Source organism: Lepisma saccharinum, chromosome 14 (assembly GCF_977018435.1).
Source record: "Lepisma saccharinum chromosome 14, izLepSacc3.1, whole genome shotgun sequence".
Classification (NCBI taxonomy): Eukaryota; Metazoa; Arthropoda; class Insecta; order Zygentoma; family Lepismatidae; genus Lepisma; species Lepisma saccharinum.
The window spans coordinates 80,430,096-80,457,582 of record NC_139242.1 but is presented as its reverse complement, the minus strand read 5'-3'; the positions used below and the strand labels follow the sequence as shown (position 1 = coordinate 80,457,582).

The 27,487-nt window shown below is 37.1% G+C and overlaps 1 protein-coding gene across 1 annotated transcript in view; it reads left to right on the top strand.

Annotated features, from left to right (window-relative positions):
• Positions 1 to 25,987, top strand: part of LOC145998630 (ly6/PLAUR domain-containing protein 6B-like) — a 182,470-nt gene extending 156,483 nt beyond the window's left edge. Inside the window, exons 4-5 of the mRNA XM_083135090.1 lie at positions 16,796 to 16,926; positions 24,434 to 25,987. Of these exons, the coding sequence (XP_082991216.1) occupies positions 16,796 to 16,926; positions 24,434 to 24,631 (329 nt within the window). The 3' untranslated portion in view covers positions 24,632 to 25,987. The remainder of the gene's footprint in view (positions 1 to 16,795; positions 16,927 to 24,433) is intronic.
• The last annotated feature ends 1,500 nt before the right edge of the window (positions 25,988 to 27,487 follow it).

Here is a 27,487-nt window from a genome sequence, read left to right as displayed (position 1 = left end):
GTAATGCAAAAAAAAACTGTGAACCACGACATGAGAAAGTAGGCCCTAGACACGTCACTTCATCGCCGTTAAATAAACCCAATGAAATATTTAAGTGTTTTTAAATTATAATTTTCTAACGCAAATATGTTGGCATAACAAATTTAAAAGATGTAAATTTTTACTACCATGCATGTTTTTATCTGTGGAAGAAAGAACAATTAAGAGAGCTGTGTTCTAGTGATACACAATGTCGAAAAATTATCCATTCTGATATAATCGGAGTACATTTCAGTTTTTTTTGTTTTAAGTACACTTTATGCACAGTAAGACTATTCGGGACTCAACCTAGAGTTTAAGCCACATTGTGCCTCCACCAGATATCGAATGAAAAATTGATCTGTGGTTTTATTAATGAGAAATAAAATGTGCACTTTATAACTATTAGGCTAAGCAGAATATCTTTGTTTTTCATGGGTGTATTTAATCTTCCTTTTACCTTTAAGAATTTATTATTATTTACTTCTTTTTTAATATAAAAAGTCTGTTACTTAATTTATAAGCGAATCAACTTTCTTGTTTAATGTATATACCAACGAAACCATTGGTAGAGGATCAACATTGTCTCAGTAAAGATTTCTATTCTTCCATAAATCTTCATCCAATGGCTCCGGGAACTGGTCAATTTCTTCGAGGTATCTTTAATTCTCTGTCACTTAAAAATTTCAAGTGATCCATTTTGTATCCGCTCCTTTTTAACAAAGTAAGCTCGAAGACAATCTCTATTCCACCGGAAGTTCTTTTATCGCCTTCGATAATCGAATTGTCTGATCGACTATTTTTTGTTTACCCAGGAACATCCCCCATAGAAGATTTACGAGACCGGGTTACGCTACTCACTCGTAGCTCCCCAATTTCCTCACGATGGTGGGTTGCCACCGGTCCTATATACAGGCCGAGAACCCAGAGACTGAACCCAGGCGGACTCGAACCCATGCCGTCCCGCAGTCGGAGCCCAAAGCACAGCGCCTTAGACCGCACGGCCACGGAGGAGGACTTTTCTTATTTTACTTTTGGCTAATCGCGAGGATGAGGATGAATAATGAATAGAAAAATAAAAAGATGGTCACGCACAAAGAACAGGACGGGTCTTCAACCTCTTAGGTGACGAGTTCAAATCCTAAATATGAGGATTTCAACCATAGACCTCAATTTTAAAATAATATATAAACAAAATGACTATTTACACTAAACTTCTTATCAAGGCCAAAATAGTTTGTAACTGTGAAACTACCCCCTGAATACAAATTGACAACATTGAGTAAGAAGTAAATGTGTGGCACACAATTAACTGTGCCATGTTCCAGCATGTCTGGAGCAAAGTCACGCAAATCGGAAGAGAAGGGGAAAGAGGGGAAGGGGGATCGAGTGGACAGAGCGAGGCAGTACACGCTGCTGGGGAGGCTGGTAACTGCAGTTTATCTCCTCCCTCCACGCAATCCCGTTCCTCTTATGTGTTCATCGCTGCTCAGATACTTATTTTGTTCACCTGCTCCAGAGATAAGTGGGACAGAGTGTAGTTCGCATACATGTAGCAAGTAAGGCAACTTATCTCAGAATGAAAATTCCACAGAGTTTTCAAACATTTGTTTCAGCAATGATGACTGGACACGGATCACACATAATCCCTTGCCAAACTCTAGTGGTCTAAAATCATTTGAAAACTTGAATGTATCTCTTTACAGATACCAAGTTGTAAGGAACTATTTCGTAGATGTTCACGTAACAGTTATAAAATTACAAATAAAATATATTCACAACCTTAGATATACTAATACGAAGAAAGAAATTCAGAGTAAGATTTCAAATGCATGTGTATAAAGTAATTATAGAAGTATAGAGCAATATGAGAGTATTGATTTTTTTTCATGATAACGTTTACAATATTGAGGCGACAGAATAATTAAGGACGTAGTGTAATGGTTAGAGTTCTTGAGAGCATTGTAAGGGGTCCTAGGTTCGATCCTCCTTACGAAGTGTTCTTTCTTTTTCTTTTTAAAAATATTTCTCCTTCTATTAAACATTATTTGTAATAATAGTGTATAGTGGCTAGATTGTCCTAAAACTGTAATTTACTAAAAAAAATAAAGAAATAAATGAATTGACACACGTTCAAAGGGATATTTTCACTTATCAGATCTTGAATTATGATACTATAAAGATAATTGTGTTCTGCTTCAAAGACATTGACAAATATTAATGAAATAATCATTTATATTTGTGGCAATTCAGGACACACTAATATTACCCCTTTTTCCACTCGAGTTCAATGCAAAGACACCTTCACAAATATCGACTGAAAAGTTTCCATCATGTGCAATTCTCCGTTAAATGTTTTCGCCGAGTCGTATTACCTTCGTTTTCTTTGTAACAAACAAGTATTCTTTACACATGACATGTAGGAGGGGGGTTGGATCTGCATTTCACATTGGTCAGCTCCTTCTACCTGTGTTCAGGAGCGAAAGCTTTTGGGGTAGTGCTTACCGTTAAGGATTGATAATCTGATGGTCGTAGGTTCAAACCCCTCCGGTGGCAGAAACTTTTCGTACGTTTTAGACATATCCCATTGCGTTCATTGTCCACACCGTATGAAACGGAATGATTCAGTTTGGAATTAACGATGGGAGGAGGGGAAATGTTAAATAACAAAATCTCAATTTCAACGAACCGAGAAGAGGAGAAAAATTGGATAATTCTTATAAATATGAAAATTACATTCATGATTTTAGTGGTATAATCGCAGGTAAAATCAAAGATCTTACGTGGAAGATTTTATCTTGCTCTGAACTCGGCCAAAAGGAAATTCACACCGATCTAATACATTCTCCAATACATTATAAAATGTTAATGAATGTTTGATGTCGATAATTTTATCAATGCATCAGTTCTTGACGCCGAGACGTATTTTCTGCAACTACCCCTTCTCTCCTCTCGTCTCCAGTCCCTTCTGTTCTTAACTTCTCCTTCTCCTTCTTCTCTCCCGTCCTTCTCTATTTTTATCTCATACCGCCTTCCCTACTTTTCTCGCCACTTGTCTTCATCCCACTCTTCTCCACTCCTTTTATCTCCTCTCCTGTCTTATATTTCCGACTCCACGGCACTGTTCTCCTCATCTTTTCGTTCTTCTCTCTTTCTCTCTTTTACTCTACTCTCCACTTCCCTCTTCTCGTCTCCTCCTCTCCTCTCCAAACTCCTTTCCTCCTCTTCTATCACCTCGCTTTCCTTCCTCTCTTCTCTCCTCTTTGCTCCATTTTCCTCATCTCTCCTCGCATATTTTTCCTTTCCACTCATTACTTCTCCTATCCACTTTCTCTGTCCTCTATTTTCTTCCCTTCTTTACTTTTCCTCTTCTCCTTTTGCTTTCTCTTTTTCCTCTCCTTTGTTCCCTTTCGTTTCCTCTCTCCACTTTTCCTTTGTGTAGACTCATCAACAATGAAATATAGAAAATCGACGTTGTTTCTTTCTGAGAGTATTGCAACAAATGTAATACTGATTTTTTTTCTAGTTTTATGCACTAATATTTGGATATCTTTCTTTCGCGTATTTTATAAATATCTAATGTGCATGTGGCAACCCTGAAATTGAGCCTAACTCTACATGCAACCCACCAACGCCTTGTGTAAATTGGGTTGCCTAGTTTAAAATGTCGTTGTCCTAAAACTTTTGAGAGACACTGTACAAGGTATTTCAATATTACCATTGAGGTATTCGGAATGAATACAAAGCAAGCAACGAGAGAAATCTGAGCAGGATTGTTTAACCACACGGGATACCAGTTTTTAAAATTACATTCACCAATGCAACGATCACATTTTAATCGTACAGTAATGTTTAGCTGAAATCTGTTCGAAAAGAAAAACATTTAATTCGAGAGAATTGAACTTGTAAACATCTGCTTGTTTTCAAATGCAATATTGTAAGGATATATCAACAGCATGGAAAATCTAAGAAGTGAGTACCATTCAAAACAATGTTTGTAAGCTCCTGTTCTTCAAATTAGTAAACAAGCCGCGAAAAATCACTAACTAGAATCAATCACAAATGACTGTGAAAACAGGGGTATGTAGGAGGCATAAAACGTTCCATATTGTTTCTCAGAATTAAATATATCTGGTAAATTGGAGATGTTACTTTCTCGATATGAAGCACTTGTGTTCTGCAATGCCATAATTAAAAATTAATTAACAATTATTTTATATCTGGCCCCAGGCGCTCCAGCGGGAATCCAAGTTGTCCCTAAGGCCTCGTCTGTGTACAAATTCTCTCCGATCCAATTGTGAAAGATCTCTTGGGATGCTCCGAGAGAAAGTGGATTCTGTCCCCATGAAGACCTCACTGACACCGTCCAATCTCTGTTTTCTATGAGGTTCTATTGTGGTCCCTGCTAGTCTGTCCAGATATTTTCTTGTTGTAGCTCTTGTCCAGTCTTACGGCGGGCGCTCTACATGCTGACAAGGGAAGTTGGAAGCGGGGAAGCGACCAATCCAGCGGGATAAGAAATGCAGCAGCCTGTAGAACGAGGTGCGTTATACTTCCTCCAGGAACGCCGTATCTCTCGGCGCCACCGCAGTTGTCTGGTTGGTCTACCCCAATCTTCACTTCCCTTGCCAGTGTATAGAGCGCCCGTCGTAAGAGTAGACAAGAACTATGCTATAGACTTATGAAGGACGCCGGGCGACTTATTCAAAATGGAGTTGGTTGCTTACTTGGACATCTTAAATTCATTTCAACTGCAAATAACTTCTGTGTCATGTTTTACAAATGATTTCATGTATATTTCTTCCGCGGTTAATACAATTGGCAAAGATTCTTCAAAGGAATTAATTAATATTTTTGTAGTCAGTTCTTATATGAAGGTTCCTCCCCGATGGCGCAGTGGTAACATCGTTTCATAGTAATCAAGGGGTCCCCGGTTTGATTCCGGGTGGAGGCACATATTGGTTCGGATCCCACTTTGAACTGTAGGTCCAGTCTCAATTAGCGTTACTGTGCATTAAGTAAACTTAAAACACTAACTCAATCAATCAATCAAAATCGGTTATGAAGGGGGTTTAAGGGACTACCTCCCCAACACCCAAATGTCAACCTCATTTCTACGTATACTCTGTCCCGACTATCTCTGTAGAAAGTGAACGTAAATAACTGACCCGAGACGGCTCCACCAACGAGTACGTGGAGGGTGGGAAAGGGACTGCAGTTAGCAGCCTTCCCAGCAGCATGCACTGCTTCGCTCTGTCCACTCGATTCACTCCCCCTTTCTCTGTTGCTATGCCTGGCCTTGCTCCAGAGATAGGAGAGACAGAGTATAGAACACCTTGGACTGCATTTGAAATCTAGCGAGGCTCTGGCGTCTGGACTCAGGGGCAATATAATCATCTGTGGGGTTCGTGTTTTGTGCTGTCCATTTGTGTTTATGATTGTTCTTTGATCAGCATTAATCCATATCTTCGTGACTAGCCAACAGTGCAAAAAAAAGCGAAGTAAAATAAATCAATTCAATCAATCATCCTTTAAGAATGATTGTATATCACTTAACAGTGATGTCAGAGAACTGAAAAGATGCAAACTCCATTAACGTCTACATAACATATGTAATGCTAATGTTACTGCTATACTACTAAATAGTTGCACGAGAACCATTTAATTAAAACTAATAAATACACGCAACGAACATTAATGCCCGACTCTAAACGTTCACACAATATGACAAACCACACGTGCGTCATGTGCTTCATCCCCGAGTTCCCACAGAATGCGATGCTCAAGGGATTGCATACAGAGAACACAAGTGGCCAATCACGAACCACTGATGCTTGTGCTATGAATCCCTGTTTGCAAACTGTCCATGTCGGAATGACAACACAACAATAACAGCGTAATTAGCAATTACCATATACGGATTCAATATATTACGTTTCCACGTGTATATGAGCGTATCACAACCAGCGGTATATCCTCATACTGGACGCAGTATATCTACGCAGATGAACTAATACATGTTTTAAGAAGTGGAATCCTCTTGACGTTTACATATCGCACACTCGGTTATAAGCATAGAATCATAAGAAGTGGGTAATATGTTATATTCTGTCGACAAATTGGAAATAACATTGCGATACCTTCCTTTCTAAATCAGATTCGAAACTTTATAATGTTTCTGCAATTTACGCAAAGCTTTTTCCGAAGTCAAATTAATCAGTCTAGAGTAAAAAAGTAAAGAGTGAAAATTGATAATGATCTAACTGATCAGTTTGAAGAAGAATCAGGAGTGAAACGAGGTGAACCTTTGTGAGCATCGCAATGGATGCGATAATATCCAAACTTGAAATAAGAGATAATATCCCTACCAAGTTAAAACAGCTATCTGCCTATGCTGATGATACATTGATAATGGCAAGATCAAAGCAGGCCATGATACATTCATAATTTTGAAGAATGAGGCAATTAAATATGGTTTAATAGTAAATAAAAGTAAAACAAAATATATGAAATGTGGGTGGAAACCAAATAAATAAAATAAATTAACAATGGGCCTTGAAAATGTTGATTCTTTTAAATACTTAGGCTCAATTGAGAATACCAATAATTCAATAGGAGAAGAAATAACAGAAAGATTTATAGCAGGGCAAAACCTTTTATGCAAATAAAAAATTATTATAAAATAATCTCTCACAAAAATCAAAACTTAAGTTATATTAGACAATTATTAGACCAGTGAAACATGGGTCCTGAAAGATAGCCTAATACAAAAACTACTAAGATTTGAAAGGAAAATATTAAGAGAAATATTTGGTCCCACCAAAATGAGCGATGGCTCTTGTAGAATAAAAACAAATGACGAGCTGGACAAGTTGATTAAGTATAAGAATATAGTTCGATTCATATAAGCCCAAAGATTAAGCTGGTTAGGGCATATCGAACGATTGTCCAATGAGAGAACAGTCAAAAAGATATATAAATGGAAACCATTCGTCAAGAGGCCAACAGGTAGACCTAAAGTTAGATGGGAAGATGATGTTCGAAATGATATTGGAATAATGAAGATCTCAAAATTGGAAGAAGGATGCCAAGGATAGAATTAAATGGAAGCAAATTGTTGAGCAGGCCAAAACTCATAAAGAGTTGTAGCGCCAAGTAAGAAGAAGAAGTAAAACACACATTCTTGTGCAATTGGAAATGTTAGTAGAGGCAAACTATTGGAGGGGCATTCTCCTTATGTCTCAGCAAGAAAAAGCATGTAAAAGCTTAATAAAGCATTGATGTTTACAGTGTTGGTGAAAAAGGTACGTGAGGGGAATTCCTTACAAAGAATGTTCCTTGTATTCTGTTTCGTAGAGAGTAGATTCACTGTAGATACCCAAGGGAGTTGCCAGAGTCGCCGAGACGAAGTACAAGTAAATTTCTTCAACTTCAAGAATACGATATTGCAGTTGACAGAAAACCGGTCACTTGGAAATATTCCACAAATGAGATAAAGCAAACGTAGCCAACCTTTGTTTCTCGTCCAAAGCAGTGTTTCAGCTACGAAAGAAATCGCCAGAATTTATTACATACAGGTTCCTTTCTACTCCATCTCCGCGAGATGAAATTGGCTGCAACTGCGGGGAAATACAACTTGTTCTTCTTGCTTCCACCGTTTTGCAATTGATTTTTTGTGTACCTTGGGAAAGAGGAACATAAATTAAGAGTATTTGAAAATAAAATATTTAGAAAAAATATTTGGACCTAAAAAGAATGAGGAGACAGCTGAGTGGAGAAGGTTACATAATTTAGAACTTGATAATTTGTATTTATCTCCAGATATTATTAGAATGATGAAATCAATACGACTTAGATGGGCAGGCCATGTGGCACGATTGAGAGAGGATAGAAGAGTTTACACGATTCTTGTTGGGAAACCTTATGGTAAGAGACCAGTACGAAGGCCAAAACGAAGATGCAGAGATAACGTTGAGATTGACCCAGTGGAAATCGGTAGTGATGGAAAACAGTGGATAGATCTTGCTTAGGATAGGGACAGATTGAAGGCTTTTGTTGCTGCAGCCATGTCATAAACATGACATCAGGTGACTGAAGACGTCACCCTCCGTCAACGTGGGTTCCCCACCGTGAAGCTGGAGATGTGAAAGTACGTGATCTTGTCATCTGTGTAGTACCAAAACGGTACGTTCACAGACATGTGTTCCTTATCAAAACTTGATCTACTAAGCCCCTTCTACAACCCCTAGAAGTGTGTAATAGGAAGTCTGAATCACCCTGTATATGGAGCATTCCATGATTGCATGTGTACATCAACTTTGAAAATTAAATACAATGCTGTATCTTTATTGTAAGTGGACAATCTAAAATTATCATTTGCATAAAAATGCAAGTATTCTATACATAATTAAGTTAGATGGTATCGCTTATTATAACTTTTTGATTTACTTGTGTTTTGCATTGTGTCTCACCCGTGACACCAAAAAAATAAATAAAAGAATTTCTCTATTAACTGTCACCTCTCAACTCCAATAGAATATTCTCTCTCTTTGTCTAAAATAATTTATTTTTCATTTTGTGACAATTCACATAAATTAAAATAAATTTCGTATTAAGTGAAGAGGCAGTGCTTCGTCTGTTCCACCCGTGACACAAAATTATTCACTTATATCATCAAATCGGGGAAATATTTTAGGATAGTTATATTTAGTCAACAGTGTTAAGTTTCATATTTTATTGCGCAAAAAGTGTATGACAAATGTTGCTCAACTATCAGTAGAATAGTTATTTTAATATAAAAAATGTAGTCCGCATGTCCCACCCATGACAATTGAATTTTCCATCCGTATATATATATATATATATATATATATATATATATATATATATATATTACACACACACACACACACACACACACACACACACACACAAGAGGGTGTCTGGCTTAGAGCTATAAAAAAGAAACGGTCCCAAAATCTGTTTGACCAAGAATTTATTGGGAATGAAGGTGTATCCTGGTCCACAATACCTTTCCATTACACATCACAAAATGAGAGAAACTGGCTCCGTCACTGTCAGTAACAACGGCAATACACTTCTATATGGACACTCTTAGTAGAACGACATATAACACACACAAACAGAACACCTTCTCTTGTGGAGTCCGCTGTGCCCATGCGCACGCGCGCGACACCGTTTCGTGTTTTTCGTAAATGGCAACAGATGGCAGTACCGTACATACATAGGTTTTGACTGTGGCAGGTATTCGTAAACATGTTTCTTTTATTATACGAAAGCCAGATATGCTGTATATGTATAGTTGACACGGATGAACGGACGGACACGACTATACTTTTTGCCACGAATCTGCCGAAACAACAGAACACGCCACGGTTGACATCGAAGACGTTGTCACATCGTTTCCCTATTCTCGTCCGTCAGAAAACTGCCTTTCTCTGGTTATGGTCACCGCATCCTCAGCGGCACGTACACGAGGGAAGGATGAAAACTGCATGATTTAGAAAGGGAAAAGAACTATACTCTATACAAGAAATCTGTGGAGCAAGCAACAGGGAAGGGAGGGGAGCGAAGGCTGGTAACTGCAGTCGCTTTCCTCCCTCCACGCAATGCAGTTCCTTCTCACGTGTTCATTGGTGGAGTCGTCGACTTGTTTTCGTTCGCTTACTGCGCCTTCATAGTGTCCTAGTGGTAACGTCGCCGCCTAGGAATCAAGGGGTACCGGATTCGATACCCTGTGGGGGTCCATAGGGGTTCCAAACCCACAATAATCTGTAGGTCCAGTCCCAATTGACCTATCTGTGAATCAAGTGGACTTAAAACAACAACTCAACTCGTTCGCTTGATCCAAAATTAAAACGTGTCGATTGCTCACAGATACCTGGGATAAGTGTACACCAAATCTTTCGCAATCGTCGAAAAAACGATCAATTGAACGAGGAAGAACGTATTCCTACCCCACCTCTGTCCTGTTTTAGGGATAGATGGTGCAAGACGCTCTGTAACTACGTTCTATATTTTCTTCGTCTGTGGTTTTCTCGTCGACAGGGGAAGATGTTTAATAAGGTGGAACGCTACATTTCGTAAGGGTATATTTTAAGCATTTGTTGACAGGTAACCTAGAGTCAACCTCAGCAAGATTGTTCTACTTGTTTTGACCAACTTACTTTCGCGCAAGCGTCTCCAAGATACATTCGGAACTTCATCGATGAAAGAATTTTCTCTTCAAAAAGATAAAGTAGCAGGTTAGGAGTACAGTAATATTTTAAATTAAATATTTGTTTAAATAAAACATATACAGGAAATCTTTCTTTAGCGTCGATTCGGCTTTTATCCCTGTAACCGTCCAAGTAACATCTAAAAAGCTAATTTAGTAACATTCAATCGAGTTTGTTTGATAAAAGCCAATGGGACTCTCTTTTCACTAAATGATTGAGCACTGTGTTTACGTTGAAGAAATACGAACAAAATTGATTGTGCTGCAAGAAAGATGCTATAAAGAAGTATTGTAAAATAGGAACAAAGTACCTGGCACTCTGCTGGCTTCTTGGCAAGTGTCGCCATTTGCATCTGCATGGCATCAATACTTAATGCGCAGGTTTTAGGCCAGCTCTTCTTAATTCGCATTAAACTTTGACGCTATGCGCTTCGCAGCACCTGCTACAACCGCAATGCCGAGCTCCAGATGGACACGCGCCGAGCATGCCGGGAGGAACGCAGCGACAGCGAGCGTATCGCGTCACGTCCGAGAAGAGAAATGAGCGGGACGTGGGAGAGACCGTGGACTGCAGAAAAATTGAATCTAATGCATCACGGCTTTGTTTTCCGTGCTGCGTGGTGTCACAGAGCTTACGTTGAAGATGTTCTGTCTCATGTCTTTGCTGACAAAATGGACGGCTCGGCGCAATTTATAACTCTCGTTTTTGAACACGCGACTGGCAGCAATGACAAGACATTGCACTTTTAAACCTTCCCAACATCCCTCTTGTACAAAGTTTACAATAGCGCCATTTAGAAAGGGTGAAAATTGCTGTAAACATTGTTTTCATGATATATTGATCGGGGAACTCTTGTTGTGAACCTGGAAGATAGAAAGGAGGTGCTTTGATTGAATGTACAGTGTGATAGGGAAACAAAGATAAACGTGATTAGATAAATTGTTACAAAGTCACCAGTCATTTTGTACAAAACAGTGTCGAAGCATACTTTCTAGTGTGCCACTGTAGCTCTGTCAAAAAATTGGATGGACCAAATCTACAAATAAACATGTTATTTTGATATTCATTCATATTATTATTACGTGATACAAACCAGGATGATGTGAGGCGACATCTGTGGCGGTGGGGCTTGCACAGCACCCTACGACACCAGGGATACCGGGTTCGAATCCTGACCAAGTTATAGGTGTTCTGTTTGAGTGTTATTTCATAAATTTTATCATGTTATCACTCATCCTCGTCGATTAGCCAAAACTGGTAAAAAGAGACGTTATATAACAAAAATTAAATCAGAGCAAGTCAGAATGTATTATTTAATAACAGGAAGTAGATATGAGTAAAGCTAGTTACACAAATTTGAAACAAATGCTTTGAATATGTGTTAAACTTTACGTACGTTTACGTTTTACAAGATTATATACTAATAATTAAAATTATAAACTAATAAAAAAGGTAAAGTGTTCCCCTGTGCATAGCACCACGCCATGAAGGCGTATAGGGGGTGTGCGGGTAATTAACACAATAATATCTTAATAGGAAAAATGGAAAAGTTACAGTGATGAGAATGAAATATAGAATGTTCAAGTTATTGGAAATAATTCAAAATGTTTTGAAGAAACCTGAGATTTTTATATTAGGTGGGATAACATTATAGAGAAGTTACTTTCCGCTGGGATCGAACACAGTTTGCTCGCATGCTAGTCTGACATGATAACCTACACTGCAAACGAGAAAACACGAAACTCTTGCTCAAGTAGTCGTCTGAAATGAAAGTTTATTTTCAGGTTGCTCATTCTCCAGATATAACATGTATAGGCACGTGTGTCTTGCATTTTCTGTACCTTTGTTACTTGAGCTGCGTTGGTCCCAGCATAGGTTAATCACGGGAATGGTGAGGCATGTTGTTTACATGAAGATGACGAACAGACACGCAAAAATAAACACCCTCGTAAGAAAGGCAAGTGTGTTTCTTAATCTTACACTCTCTGTTTTCCTTAGAATGATTATATTTCATGAGTTGGTTTGAACAGAGAAAGTAAATAAATCAGGCAGTTGGAAGGGAGTGGAGAATCGTAGCTACGGAACCATTGAGAAGATATCCTTCGCTTTGATAGAGAGCCTTTTAGAAGAATGAGAGAACAGATTAAAATATCAAATTTGATGCGTGTCCTTTCGTCAAAATGCCTGGAAATCAATATTACACACTTCTTCACTGATAGAGAAGAAGCAAAATATTGCGTTTGGTCGGGATCGAACCTAGATCTCTCTCATGAAAGCTCTGTACGCAAAACAACAGTCTACCAATAACACTTCATTTTCTAGTCAGTCTGTTTCTCTTCACAACACCCCAAGAAGAGAAGGAATCTTCATTTCTCTCAAAATTGTTCCATTGTCTATTAACAGAGACAACGTGTGTCAAAAATTGATGCATTCTTACAGTTATGAATATGATGACTAGGGAAAGGAACTTTAGGTAAATAAATGTTTTTTCTGCGATAAGATAGAGACCCTCATTTTTGCCAAAATTCTTATCATAGCCTTATATGTCAACACAGCAAATTTTATTTTACATAAAAACACACATTTTCCAGTTTTCCGTATGTAAATACATATTTTGCGAATTTTCATTTTAAATACATAAAATCGCTCGTTGACTTCATCTACCTCGAAATGCTCCAAGGAAAAATGTTTATTCTCCGCACCTCTTTCATATCGAGAGTGCTAGGTTTGTTTTGTCTTTGAAAACGCTCGCTGGCAGACTTCTGGCACCTCGCCTACGATCCTATCGGGAGAAAATAGCTGTAAGTAGCTGGGGCTGTCCTGAGGTTTCCCTTCCCCCTACACCTGTAGTTACGCGATGCAGATGTTATGCCCAGAACTTTGAAAAAAATTGTATCTGTTGTAAATGATCTCGACAAAGAAGAATTCTGCAAGAACTGTTGATGGAGCCCTCCTTAAAAGTCGAATTGGCATACATCTCAACAAACCTGTCCATTCTCTCTAATTCCATATGAAAGCTTGAATCGTCCGCGAACACTTTGGCAGCTTCCATTGGTGAAGTCCGTATAGTAGAAACGAAACTGAAAGAACTCACTGGATCTAAATGTCTAAATGTACAGAATTTTTGGGGAAAAACCAAGGTTTTCAAACATTGTGCCAAATTGCATGTGTTTTGGAAGGAGGTGAAGTAGAGGAAGAGGAAGCTTTGGAAAACTTCAGCGTTAGTGACATTTCGTGCTTCAAATATGCAAGAATTGTTTCTTGTGACGTGGAGCCATCTTTCTCACAATATAAGATGCTTTTTAGAGATAATCGTCACAGATTTACAATGGAGAATTTGGAAAGAACTATGGTGATCCACTGCAACTCTTCCAAAAAATAGCTCGCTAAGAGGTAATCATTTAGAAACTAATTTCAGGTGTTTAAAATGCATGTCATAGTTTGTTTTTGTTACCAAATGTTTTTATTTTTGTCACATATTTTCCTGTTTTTATCACATATTTTCAACATTTATGACACATAAAAAATAAATATTTCTGAGTTTTTTAGCACATAAAGTTCCGTTCCCTAATGATGACTATGTTCACTTCAGTTTCAATTTTATTGTGTCCCTCATTTCACGATCCATATTTGAAGGCTCACTGCTACAGAAAAATTACGATTATACGTGATCTACTGGGCTCAAGCGTATACAGATTTTTTTGCCTGTTCGAGCGTTATTCGCTCGAGCGAAGACACTGTCAATTCCGCATGCCATTTAGCATCATTCGTGCAAACTATTATAACTATATATTTGTCATTAAAGCCTATCGAGTACTTTGTTTGGTCACAGGTGATAGTTGTATATAGTACAGCTCACTGAGTTGAGTTGCTCTTTGGTACCAAGAATACTCAATAGATGTCATCAGTTCACGGTTGACATCGTATTAGCATAATTAAGTTGTGTTTGTTCAACTGCTTATAAATGTTATTTTCATTCAAGGATTATTAATGTCTAAATTAAATAACACATCTGAAAACGAACTTAATTAGAATTTCGACATGTATCTGGACAAGAGCGAAGGAAAACATTGAAGACGATTCAATTCTCCCAACCTTCAATGAACTGTTAACAAGAACGGATCGAGGAACTCATGGGTGTATCAGGAAAACTATGGAGATTTGGAGAACGGAATAGTTTCCCAGGAATCGTGTACAAGGAACGGTTCGAGGAGCTCATGGGTGTATCAGGAAAACAATAGAGGTTGGGAGAACGGAATCGTGTCCCAGGAATCGGGTAGATGGAACGGATTCAGAAGCTGGTCAAGAGGAAGCATGGAGAATAGGCGTTGAAATTCAGCGAGCCGGAAGAATCCATGGAAATCGAAGTTATTCCTGCATTATAAGTTAATCAGATTAGGTCGTTATGTAGGCTCAAGATTGCAAAGTGTGATCCTAAGAACATTTATGTGAACGTTCGTGTGACAATGGATAATTGAGCTGAAAACTGTCGTTACGGGCTTTGGTGGGAAACAGTGGTGATATGTAAGTACACTTTATTATCTTCCATCCGAGTGATAATCGTGAGATTGAACTTGAAATCTGGATAAAGTTCTATATCAACACTTCAATTAATATGCTAGCATCCGTGTGACATTAATCATGGCCATGATTCGCGAATTTGCCTAACCATAAAACGTGGCGGGAACATAACGCGTCGCGCAGCCATCTTGGGGAAAATTTGTTGACTAGTCAAACATTAACGTAAAAGGACAGTAATTGAAATTTACTTCAAGTATTAATGCACGGTGCATTTGCATTCAATGTATAATTCTGTAAAAGGTATTGAGTACAAAATGAAGCCAAGTTAATGTGGAATGTTTTATATGAAAATGTCAGCTTTGGAAAGGGGATAAAATTCCTCACCTGCTAAAACCAGTTTTATTTGCCTAATATTTGCATCACGGAAATTTCTTTGAGTGTCAAAATTGAAACCCTACTAGGTTCATCTTGGTGTCATGCTTCATTGATAACCAATGCATGTATGTAGATATAGTTATGTTTTTAGTAGGTATGACACTTTATTATGAGTTCTATACTCACACAGCACAACGTGCTTTCATTTAAAATTTCTGTAAGTTATTGCTCATCGTGTAGGTGAATGTAATGGTACTGATTGGATACTGTCGCGATTGGCCTAGATGAGTAACATTAAGCGACGGCTGTAGACTTGTAATTAATATATACACACGTTCTTGATGCTGAATAAAAATATATAGTTTGAATCTATGATTTTGCGTTTCAGCCCAAAAAGATCATGCAGTGTGTAGTTGATTGATTAATTATATGTGTATTAATTTCAACATTCTCTTCCAGAAAGGTGGGAATGTTCATCTCTCACTGGTCACTACGGGTAATCGTTGTGCTTATGTAAATGTGGAAATAAATAGGGGAATACTGTAAAACTAAGGAATTTATTAGGGTTAGTTAGTCTTTTCGATTCACTTGGAATGAAAAGGGGCTCAAAGGGTAGAGGCTTGGTGGATGAGTTGATATAACATATGGTTTATCCCTATCTATTAAGAGTGGGTGTTGTATGGGAAGTATTGTGTGTATATATATAAGGGTGTGTCAGGTTCTTGGAACAGTAATTTTGAGGTATTGTAGGTAGTATATTTAGGAAATTTGTCATTGCAGTCTACCTGTCACCGCTACCAGTGTTACCGATACAATGGGTTGCATTGGGGTTTGTGTTTACGTTAATGATCCCATCATTGACATAGGTCAGATTCCTTGAGCCCGTTACATTACTGTGCATAAAGTGGACTTAAAACACCAAATCAATAAATCAATTATTCACCATTTGAATGCTGCCTCTTAATCCTGTAAGTTTTGGTGAACAACTTATTTTATAATGAAATATCACTGTATAATATACTTCAAATGTAAGCGCACAGTTTAAGTCAAAAAGAATGAAACAACTTTACACGATTATTATGATGTAACTATTTATGACAGAAAAACAAGCAAGGGATCAGCATAAAGAAAAAAAAAATGGAAGTTTCTTTTTCAACTTGGCACGCTTATGCTGCTTTGCCGCTTTTCCACCAGGATTGTTAGTGTAGCAAAATGGCGAGTGACCAGCAGAAGGTTTTGGGGTTAGTGTTCACAATGATGGAAAGACATTTCCGCAAGCGTTTCGGTAGTAATCCACCATCTTGAAAGAACAATCCGATGAGTTTGTGAACAGAATTTGGAAAGTGTTTGCAGAAACTCTTCCTTATACACACAGACACAGTTTCTTCTAATTGTTAGTACTGACTGGCTACCACTTTGCCACACTAGCATCCTGGCGGAACAGCGGCAAAGCAACATAAGCATGTCAAGTTCAAATAGAACTTCCAGAGTGTTTTTATGTGCTGATGCCTTGTTTTTTTTCAAACATTAGTTGTTACATCATAATAACCGTGTAAAGTTGTTAATCCGTTCTTACTTACCCTGTATATCACTTCATTTTCCATACATGATACAATTTTGAAGACCCGTTTTCTTTATTCCAGGTAAAGACTTCTGCTACACGCTGCACATTATGGACTCCAAAGGAGAAAGTGTCCTCGTCAACAAGGAGTGTGCCGATTCGTCAGTGTGTTCCCCCCAAGGAGTTGGGTGTCTCGAGATAGACCGACAAACGGTTCTCTCTTTCTTCTTAAGTTCAGATATAAATGACTACTTGATGTGTTTTGCATTCTGAAGTGTCATATTCAGGGAACGGATTTATATGTAGTAAAAATGCGCTAATTATGTAAATACATATTTAGATATTTTCAACAAAATATGCAGTTAAATATGGACTCCAAATTCTAAAAATTTACCTTATTAATAATACATAACCTACATAAAATATAGTACGCTTATATTGACATTAATTGTAAAGCAACACAAAATGTGTTTTCATTTTCTGTTTCCAAAACAATGATTAACAAAATTTTGTTGTAGGTGTTCGAACGTGAAATTCCCTCTGTTCTCTCTTGCGATGGATTTATATTGGCTAAAACTTCGTTCAATATAGCAAGAAGTGATTGGAGTGAATTTCAAATTTGTCAGTTATTCGAAAAACATTCATCCAACTTTTTCGGTCACTCGGGGACATGTAGTTATTGCGTGAATTTGGAGTATATGTTGAGAAATGTTCTGAAATATGGAAATAATATGTAAACATACGTGCAACATGAGACAAAACCTAATATATGTTCAAATATGGAAAATAATAACTGCAATTTTCGAGTTGACGCATGATGCGCAAAGATGATACAAAATTCAACTGATTTCAGCTTCATGCATAAATATGCATTTACATAAAAATACGTTTCCTGGTCATATCTATACAAGTAGTATAGGAAGGTACATAATTCGTGATTAATTTTGTAGGCAATATGGAGAAAAGTCGTATTTTTATTTCATAAGTTGAAAAATTATTGCCGTCATTTTAGAATGCTGTAAAAATTATAATTACTATTCAGAAAGTAAACACATAGAGGAGACACTTGATTTATACAAATTGGAACATTGTACGTACATCAAGACAATTTTAAAGAAAATGTTGAGACATTTTGGAACCTACACGCACGCACACACACACACACATTTAGTTCATATCAAATTAACTTACTTGATGATTCTGCCTTGCTGTGCAATTGAAATACGAGATCAAATCGAAAAGTCTTTCATTTTTTTTCAGCCGAAATATTAGTGTGATTGAGAAACCGAGATATACATTCAATGCAATAGGTTTTTCTTGGAACGGTCCAGCGTTAACTCTCGGCTGCTCCACGGCACGGAGCTGTTGTCAGTTTACAAAGATGGCTGTAGTACTCAACACGTATGGATATTTCTGCAATTTCCTATTTCGTTCTTCTAAACACTTTAGTAGATGAGGAATGCCCTAAATGTATATATTTTGTATATGTGTTTATAATAAGCATATATCCATCTTCGCGCTCGAGGTCAAACTTATATGCAGCTACACTAGTTGCATCTTCGCCTACCTTCGGTTCGACTCGCCATTTTTCGGGCTAAAAGGCTGTAACGTAGAATTCACTCTTCCCTATGTATTGCTTCCCAGTATAGCGACCGAAACCAATGCGAGCTGCTGCTTCAGCCAAGTCTCTTAGGAAGTTTGCAATCCTAATTTTTTGTTCTCGAGTCCAAAAATACGTATTAAATGATATTTTAATAGTACCATAAATGATTGCATTGCGTGTATTTTATACTGCGCCACTGTCTGGGACACATTTATAATGCAACATTTCAATTGCAACAGAAGTTGGTTTGGTTACATATTTGCAAAGTTGGCGTAAATATTATTTAAAACACACAAGACAAACTTTAGAGCTCTTAAAAATTTTTACATTGAAATATGTCCCAAATAGTTTTTTGAAAAATTGAGAGAATTTTTCGGAACAAAAGAAAGCCTTACTGCAGAGTAACTTGGAACAATTGTTCATACACGAAATAACTCTTGTATGTTTTGATAAGGTTAATACAAATAATTTTTACAAATCTGTTTTAAAATGCGTGTGTGTTTACAGACACACACACACACACACACACACACATATATATATATATATATATATAAGAATTTACGTTGTTATTGAAATATTGAACTATTTGATGAGATATTTTGAATTTTATGTTTTTGATTATTCAGAATATTAAATATACTCCTACATATTATTTGAGTGCCTATTATTCGATCGTGCCTTTTCTTTCCAAATTTTAATTGCCTTTCTTGCTTACACTTTTTAACATTTTTTAGTATTTATTCTCTGTCCGTTGTAAGAACGAAGACCGGTGAAAATAAATTCAAGTGGCATTTGAAAAAATCTTATTGGCTGCTCGAATGGCAACTTGCAGGAATGTTTCGCGTAAGAATATAGTCCATGAGATAAAGCCATGTCACTCAACGTAATGAGCCTTATACTAGTGGGCAAAATACCACCAGAACTAAGAGGAAGGGAACTTTTTCTCATAATTCAAAGCGTTTTGTTCATATAAACTTCGTTCTTACAATGGATGGAGTATAGAAACAAGGGTTTTAGTCATAGTCACTTGATCCTAGGATTCGAATTAGTGCCCAAAGCAGAGACAATGGCCAGCCCTAGGGGCAACTGAATGATGGAATTGTAGAAATAAGGAAGGCGTTGCGAACTGCAAACAACGTCCAACGATGTTAGCGGATGCCTATATTGCAGTCCTCCACCGAGCGAAATCACTTTCCTCTCATTTTTTGTTCCGTCAGTCACCAAGCTCTGTCCGGAAGCGGCGTTCCTTTGGTCTCCTGCACTCTTTCGTCTCCTCGGAAAATCTATTTAGTGGTTCAATATAAGGACGAACGGAACAACCCACTTACGAGAGAATTGGACGAATCTCGCCTTTATTGCATCCTCTCTTCAAAGTTCGTCCTTACGCTAGGGAAACCAATTTCGGAATCTCCGTCTTATGGGCAGAGAGCTCATTGAACTTACGAGTATACTTTAGGAGTCTCCGATGTTCACGGAAGATCAGATTATGAATAAAGTATGGATATTCTTCCCTTTTCAAACAAAGATCATTATTATTCGTAAAGATTGTGAATTTATATGAAATGGAAGACTATTAGCATAATATAACTCTAAACCCCTCATACTGTGAAAAAATAAATGCTCTACAACACAGAATTTATTAAATAACAGAATTATCGAATATCTGTAAAATCTTGGCTAAAGAAAATTTCAAAATGCTTGACAGCCATAAATTATATTTGTTGTATCTCAATCTCCAGAACGAGACACACTTGAGATAAGAAAAGATTCTTAAGATTGCGCAGATATATTTCTTGACCTTAAAATTAATACTTCAAGTTTTGCTCTTTGTTGTCATGAACTTATGATTTTCCATTTCATTTCATTATATATAGTTGAGCCCTGATCATCATCTACAGCTTTATCTGTTCGGGAATTGAAGTTGCTCTCTGAAAACCATTCACAGGAACTGTGGGTTTAAACCAGGAACACACGAGCGAGTGAAAGTGTGAGTTTGTTGCAGATAAATAAATTCCAAACTGCAAAGCGATCTAGAGAGTTGATCTCGAACTACGACATACATTTATCATCTTTTATGTACAAACACACAATCTTATATCAAAAAATATTTATTCTACCAGACGATAAACTGCGTACATCAAGATATTTTCAGGGAATATTGCCCAGATCAGTTTTGGATGTCCTTCCTAGATCTCGAGGACTAACGTCGCTATCTACTTCTGCGTTCTCGATGGCCTAGCGATAACGTCCGGGTCTTGTAATCAAGGGGTGCAAGATTCAAATCCCACTGTAAAGTGTAGGTCCAGTGCAGATGAAGTGGTCTTAACACACACTTTACTACACAAAGTCATTCTTACCATCAAGGTTGTAACGTGCCACATAATTTATAAAATTCCACGTTTAAGGTGTTAATATAAAAATAAATACTTGTTATTCTAGGACATCATAATTTGTTTGACTCAAATTTGTAGTCTGTTGCAATGGTTATTGACTAACCTTGAGATATTTGAGTGTTGATTGCTGGTTATGTGATTTATTGATTTTGACGGCTGATGTAAGTTAATTTTAAAATGAATGTTTTAATTAATGTACTAGAGCAATAAGTTTGGAGATTAATAATGGAATTTTAACTCGAGCAAGATTTTTATTTGTGAGTGCAGTCGTGTGAAATTAAGTTCAGCAGAAGTTTTATGGAATGCTGACTGGGTAAAGTAAGAAACAGTTTATTTTTAAAAAAATTAAATGCTTCCCACGTCTGAGGTGCCCTCATTGTAGGCTGAAACGTCTTGTGTTCTCCGAATAGGAATAATAGTAAATACGTATATCAAGTGAGATTAACCGGGAACGTGACAAGGTCGGAAGTTTATTCTATAGTGTTATAACTTTTCCTTATCACATATCACGATGATTCATTGCTATTATGATTGCATAGTCTTTGGAATATAATAATGCGAAAATTTAAGAACTTTTGGTCAAACGGTTTTGTACTTTTAGGAAGTGAGGGGACACCAACGACAGAAGAGAGGAAAACATCTTGATATAAACTTATTTGTCCATAGTATTCAATTTGTTTAGTATTTCAAAACGAAAAAGGCTGTAACCCTTCCATATAGTACACCCAAGTCAACCTGACTTCCACGTAGCACACCTTGGACTGCATTTTGCAGACGAACGAGGCTCTGGCGACTGGCCCTGTGGCCAGTATAATTCTGTGTGCTGCCCCGCGTTTTATCCTTACGTGTGCTGAGTGCCTCTTTACAGCCATAGCTTTTAACCTGTCAGAATATTTTAAAATTTTAGTTACGACACGACATTACAGTTCTTATTTTTGTTCTGGTAAGGGGCTGTACCCCGTATAAAGTGACGGGTTCAAAATAGCCTAAGTGCTAAATTTTAAATTCAAATTTAAAACAAAAAAGATTACAAAAGATATTCTGCATATAGAAATCTTGACACTGGAAAGCTTTTGTGTGTGTGTTCGCTATTTCAAGCTAGCACGAAATGCATCTCCAGTAAAACATCGGAATTTACCGTGACTCACTTCTTTGAATCAACAAGATGTCCAGAGTGTCTTGGAAAACTGCGAAATGGAGGCCGCTCGGGGGGAAGGAAAGAAACATCGCCTCGAGCTGTAATTTATGGTCGTTTCAAGCACTTCCATATAAAAGAACCCAGCACGGTGAGCATTATCTTGAAGTTCCTTTAATAGGGAGGCAGAGAAAAGTAAAACAATTACTTGAAAGCGCCTCCCGAAGGATGCGAATAGCTGAGATCTGAGAAATGCATTCCAGACATGCAATCTGTGCTCGGACGCGATTTTCGTCTTAAACTCTCTCTCGCTCCTTCTGTGTATATTTCCCTTTGCTTCTGAGAGCAATAATATATTTCAGCCCCTGACGTTGACTCAACGGCGTCTGCTATTTCACACGCTTGGCAGTCTTCTTTATGTCGACAGTGTTACCAACCTATCTAATTTCCCACCGACTATGGACAATTCCCACAGCAATTAATATTGAATGAAGCTTCTACTTGGTTTGTTGCGTTCGAATTACATATTTCATCTCCCTCAATCCGTTCAGGCTAATACTATAAACACCCAATGCAGTATGACGTAGTGAGAAATGCAATTATTTTAACGTCAAAGTAAAATCAGATAAATTATAGCGGTCTATATGGAGACCTACCCGAAAAATAAATTGCGAAAGAAAATTCAGTGTTAATGTATGGTCAAGTAAATTTTCAATACTATAATGACGTTTCAAAAATACAATCAAAGGAATGAAAAATACATTTTGCGCTTTTACTTGGGTGTAGACTACTTCAAGAACATATCAGTTGCAAGTACTCACATATCATCTCACGTCAATGCTTACGGGATAACAAATCCAACATGTGTGTATGTGTGAAGCACATTTGGTCTGCCCTTTATTAATTATATTTCAAATCTTCATTCTGAATTTTATATGCAAAGTTCGTCGTTCCACTTAAGTTTATGTACAATTTTCCTAAAATGCAAAGTAGGAACAGTCTAATTGTAATCTTTTGGATATTGGGTGCTGGTGTAGTGGAATATTAAATATCCCCATTGATCTATACTCAAACTTTGATCAAATACTTTTTGTTGATCCTCATTTATATGATTGATTGGATTGATTTGTTATTTTAAGTCAACTTTATGCACAGTAAGGCTAATCGGGACTGGCTCTACAGTTTAAAGTGGGATCCAAACCAATATGTGCCTCCCGGGACCCCTTGATTACAAGGCAACGACGCTACCACTGCGCCAGCGGGGAGGCATCTAATTTATCTGAGATTTAATAAGTATTTCAAAGTGTACAGGACATCATTGTCCGAGATATTTAATACGTCATGACTTCCAATAAAGAACAGTAAAACAGCAGTTTAAATAACTTAAAATCAGCTTCCTTAAATACCAGTCAAGCAACATTACTTTACCAAGTTAACAAAACACTTTCCATCTGGTGTTTTCCTGATAAATTAAGTTGGAAACAGTTTCGTCAAGACGTTTGTTTGCAAGAAATATTTTCTGCGTTTCCCACGAATCTGAGATACGGTTTTCTGTTTTAATTAAATAAAAAGAAGACTTCACTTCTTACAAGGCTACATCTGGAAACAGATGCTTCCCTCCGACTGGGAGAAGAAAGTAATTAGTTCTCCCTCTTGGAAATTCTGCAGTTGGAATGCTTTAAAAACACACACTGTATTAGATTTTTTTGCTGGCGTGATTTATAAGGTAGAATAATATTACATAATTCAAAATGTACAAACATTTAGCACGTTCAAGCTGCATTTAATATATAATTGCCATAGGCATGCTTCATGGGGTACTATATCTCTTGTCCAGTCTCACGACGGGCGTTCCACATACTGGCAAGGAAAGTGGGGAGCGGGCAAGACACCGTTGTTGTCTGGTTGGTCTGCTGCGTATTCCCCGCTCCCCACTTCCCTTGCAGGCATGTAGAGCGCCCGCCGTTAGACTAGACAAGAGCTATAATCAGAACACTCGCATATCTTCCTTTTTATTGGTTTTAAATTATAAAAGGAACTCTATTGATGGAGATAATTTACCTATAATTAATTTGGATTTGAATCTTACTTTATTACACAAAATTTATAATTGTCGTATTTGTAGTTTCTTATACATAAAGTCAATTCCAGTTTAGTGACGTTTCAAAGTATCTTATCGGTAGTGTAGCAATGAAACATACGTATTTATTTCTATATTTGCCGATTGTTATACGAGTAATAATTACACTCACTGACGAGAATATGTATAGATCAATGGATATATTAAATATTCCACTATCCCAGCATCCAATATCCAAAAGACTACAACAAGACTATTCCTACTTTTTCTCTTTGCAGTTAAAATTCCCAGCTGTTATGATTTCTTCATAATTTCCGTTTCAGCCAATATTCCATTTAATATTGAATTCATCTTTCATTTGATCGCTTGCATTCCCATTAATAACATATATTCATAGATGAACGTAATGAATGTTTGTCGTGATCTCTGTTCTTTATTCAAGGAATGTAAACCTTGCAAATGCTTTGCAATATTAATTCCAACAACCCATTTTCTTTCTTTTCCAGATATGCATTTCCTGTTGTGATGAAATGTACTGCAACAAATCTGTTCCCACAAACTTCAGCAACGCAGTCTTCATAAATACCAGAACACGAAACAAGGAACGACCCGTTCTATCTTCAGGAACCATCGAGATCGTGAAATGGCCCGGACTCCTCGTTTGGGCAAGTTTTATTCTGTCGACCTCAGACGTTTGGCCATAACGACGGCGGGAGAGAGACGTGATGGCGATTTCTTTCTTCTTTTGCGTCTGGAGATAATGGACGTGTTTCCCAGGACATATCTACGTACATCCTTCCCTTACTAAAAGGAGTGTTCTGAAAGATCTATGGAGTTGCTGAAATAGTGGACGGTTCTTCTGGAGTTCCAAGAGTGATTTCTGGACATTTGTGAAATAGCTAGGATAAAAGGCTTCTCAGGATTGGCGGATTTTTAGAGTGTCACACTTCTCCAAGTACAGAGTCTCAATGTCATTTATCAGGATGAAAGAACAAAAAGAAACAAATACAAAATGGAATTTCTATGGTGAACTTCCTGTATTTTCGTTAATACCTAATGTTTCCTACGATCCTGTTTAACGTTGAGATACAAATTAACCTCTTGCGTGTTAGGATTGTTAATAATTTTTGAAAGAAGAGAATTGTGATAATAAAAGTTCGTTTTACTTTATTTATGGAGCGTAGAAATTGTTCCACTACGTTACTTATTAAACAAATGTATTATTATTTGGTTTACAGTGTTTTTATTTAGTGACGGGATGTCCCTCGTGATAAAAAATAGTCAGATTTCGAGTCAACCTGGAAACCTTATAAGACAAAACTGTAACTTCGAGCTCAAACTTTATTTCCAACAAATTTTGTATTCTCTTCTCCGCAGGTGAAACTTATGTCATACGTGAAGATTTCTAACCTTTCATAATTGTGAATTTGAAAAATCAAAGAAAATGTATTATTAATTTTACATTACAAGATACTGAACTGTTCACGACTGTTATATCGTCATTATTGTTAAATGTGGTGCTTTATCTGCTCAAGAAAGTACGTTACTGGACTTACCTAAAAATGCATCGAATGTATTTGTTTCAAACGGCTAAACTATTCACTTCAAGAACAAGTGATGGAATGCATATCCGTAAAAATTAATAGGCTAAAGGAAAACTTCAGTTTCATTTGTGGGTTTGCAGTACTTACGCTTATGTGTTTGTTAGTGCGAGCGACGGCAATCTTTGAAAACACAATTTATAAACACATTCGAAAGAAATTTGAAAGTTTAATTATTATTTTGTTCTCAGCTTTTGTACGTATTGGAGCATTTTAACAATATATGAATTTTTATTCCAAATGCATGAAAAGTCAGTTTTAACAGGGTGGAAACCTTATATTTTTAATATTCTCTTATGAAATACACGCACATTGTTTATGGAATTCTAAGTAATCGAATTATATTCTTGCAGTTTGTGTAATTGAATCAAAATATTGTAAATTATATTTTGGCGTTTATTGAAATTATTGATCCAAGAAGCCGCGTTATAATACTTCAATTATAGCACAAAGGCTTGTTGCTTGTACTTGGTTGAGTTATCTTCTCTTTGGTACATTATGAGAGTTTAGTAGGTACAGATTAAACTGGAAAAATCATGTATGAAATGGAAAAAAAAACAGAATAAAATGTTGATATTTTGTTGTACAATTATTTGTTGTTATATTCTTGTCCCTTCAATTCTGAATTTATATGTGTGGGTGATAAATATATTTCATTCATATCTATACGTGTGGCTCAAAATTGCCAGTCTTGAAATGATATGCATAATTGTTGTGGAAGTTGAACATTATCATTAAAATATTCCTATGCATGCCACGATAAGTGAAGAAAATGAAAAAAATGCGTATAAACATTAGACTACGGTCACCAAGTACATTATGATACTGAAAAGATAAATACACGGAAATGCAATATAACTGTAGAGCTAGAAATATAATTAAACAAATTGAATAAATGAAAATACAATTAAACTATCATTACTGTACACTTAAATAATAAGTTTGTACAATATAGGTCAGCAATATTGTGAGAATGTGGAAGATCTAATGTTAATATTGCTTGTTCCGTCGACGTAAATAACTGATAGCAAATTAATTCCGCCATCGCTTCCCCCTGCAGTAGGCAACCGATACGGCTTCTTTTTCTTTATAACCTTTTTTTCTTTGTTTTTGCTTTTACTAGAGCAATTTATATTCTGCCGTCGAACAACGTCAATCACACAAGAGGAGACCACCAGTGAATTTTTATATTTACGTATCTAAGTATTCATACACCACAAAATACAGTATTAATATTTATTAAAGGCCCAGGCACCTGGCGTCTGTGGTTTACAAACGACTCCGGAATACACAGTTTAGTCAGCTTCCGGTGTGAATTTGTTGAGATATAAGACCAAACTTAGTGGTTACTTCACTGAGTACTTACGTCTTCGATGTAACTACTTAGGTATTTAATTCACTTGGCGATAATCACGCTGTAAAACACTAACGCTGAACACGTAGGGGGAGTTGGGGGGAAAACACAAATCTTGTTGATAACGAGTTCGACGTCTTCAATCTTCTAATCCTCCTGTCGTTGGTTCATAATAAAAATGTAGCCTCTCCTCTTTAGTAACCTTTTCTCAGGTTCTGGTAGAGATACTGCACAGACCGATAGTTCACTCGCAGTTTATTCTATAGACACTATATCTCTTTCCGGCTGAGATTATGGCCGATAGTTCACTTACAGTTTGTCCCTCAGACACTATCTCTCTTTCCGGTAGAGATCATGGCCATTAGTTCACTTACAGTTTGTTCTTTGGCCCGCGAAACCAATAACCAACGTAACACGGATCCTAACCGTATCAATGCTTGAGCCGGACTGTCTTCTCTGCAACGCACATCAACCGTTCACCAGAAAAGACGTTAACGTCTCTTGCCGCCCTTTTTTCCCCCAACGAGGGCGGCTCAACTTTTATAGGGGTGCGTTAAGATCGGTTACATCTTTCTGTGCTACTCTATCGTTATTCCTCTTTCTCT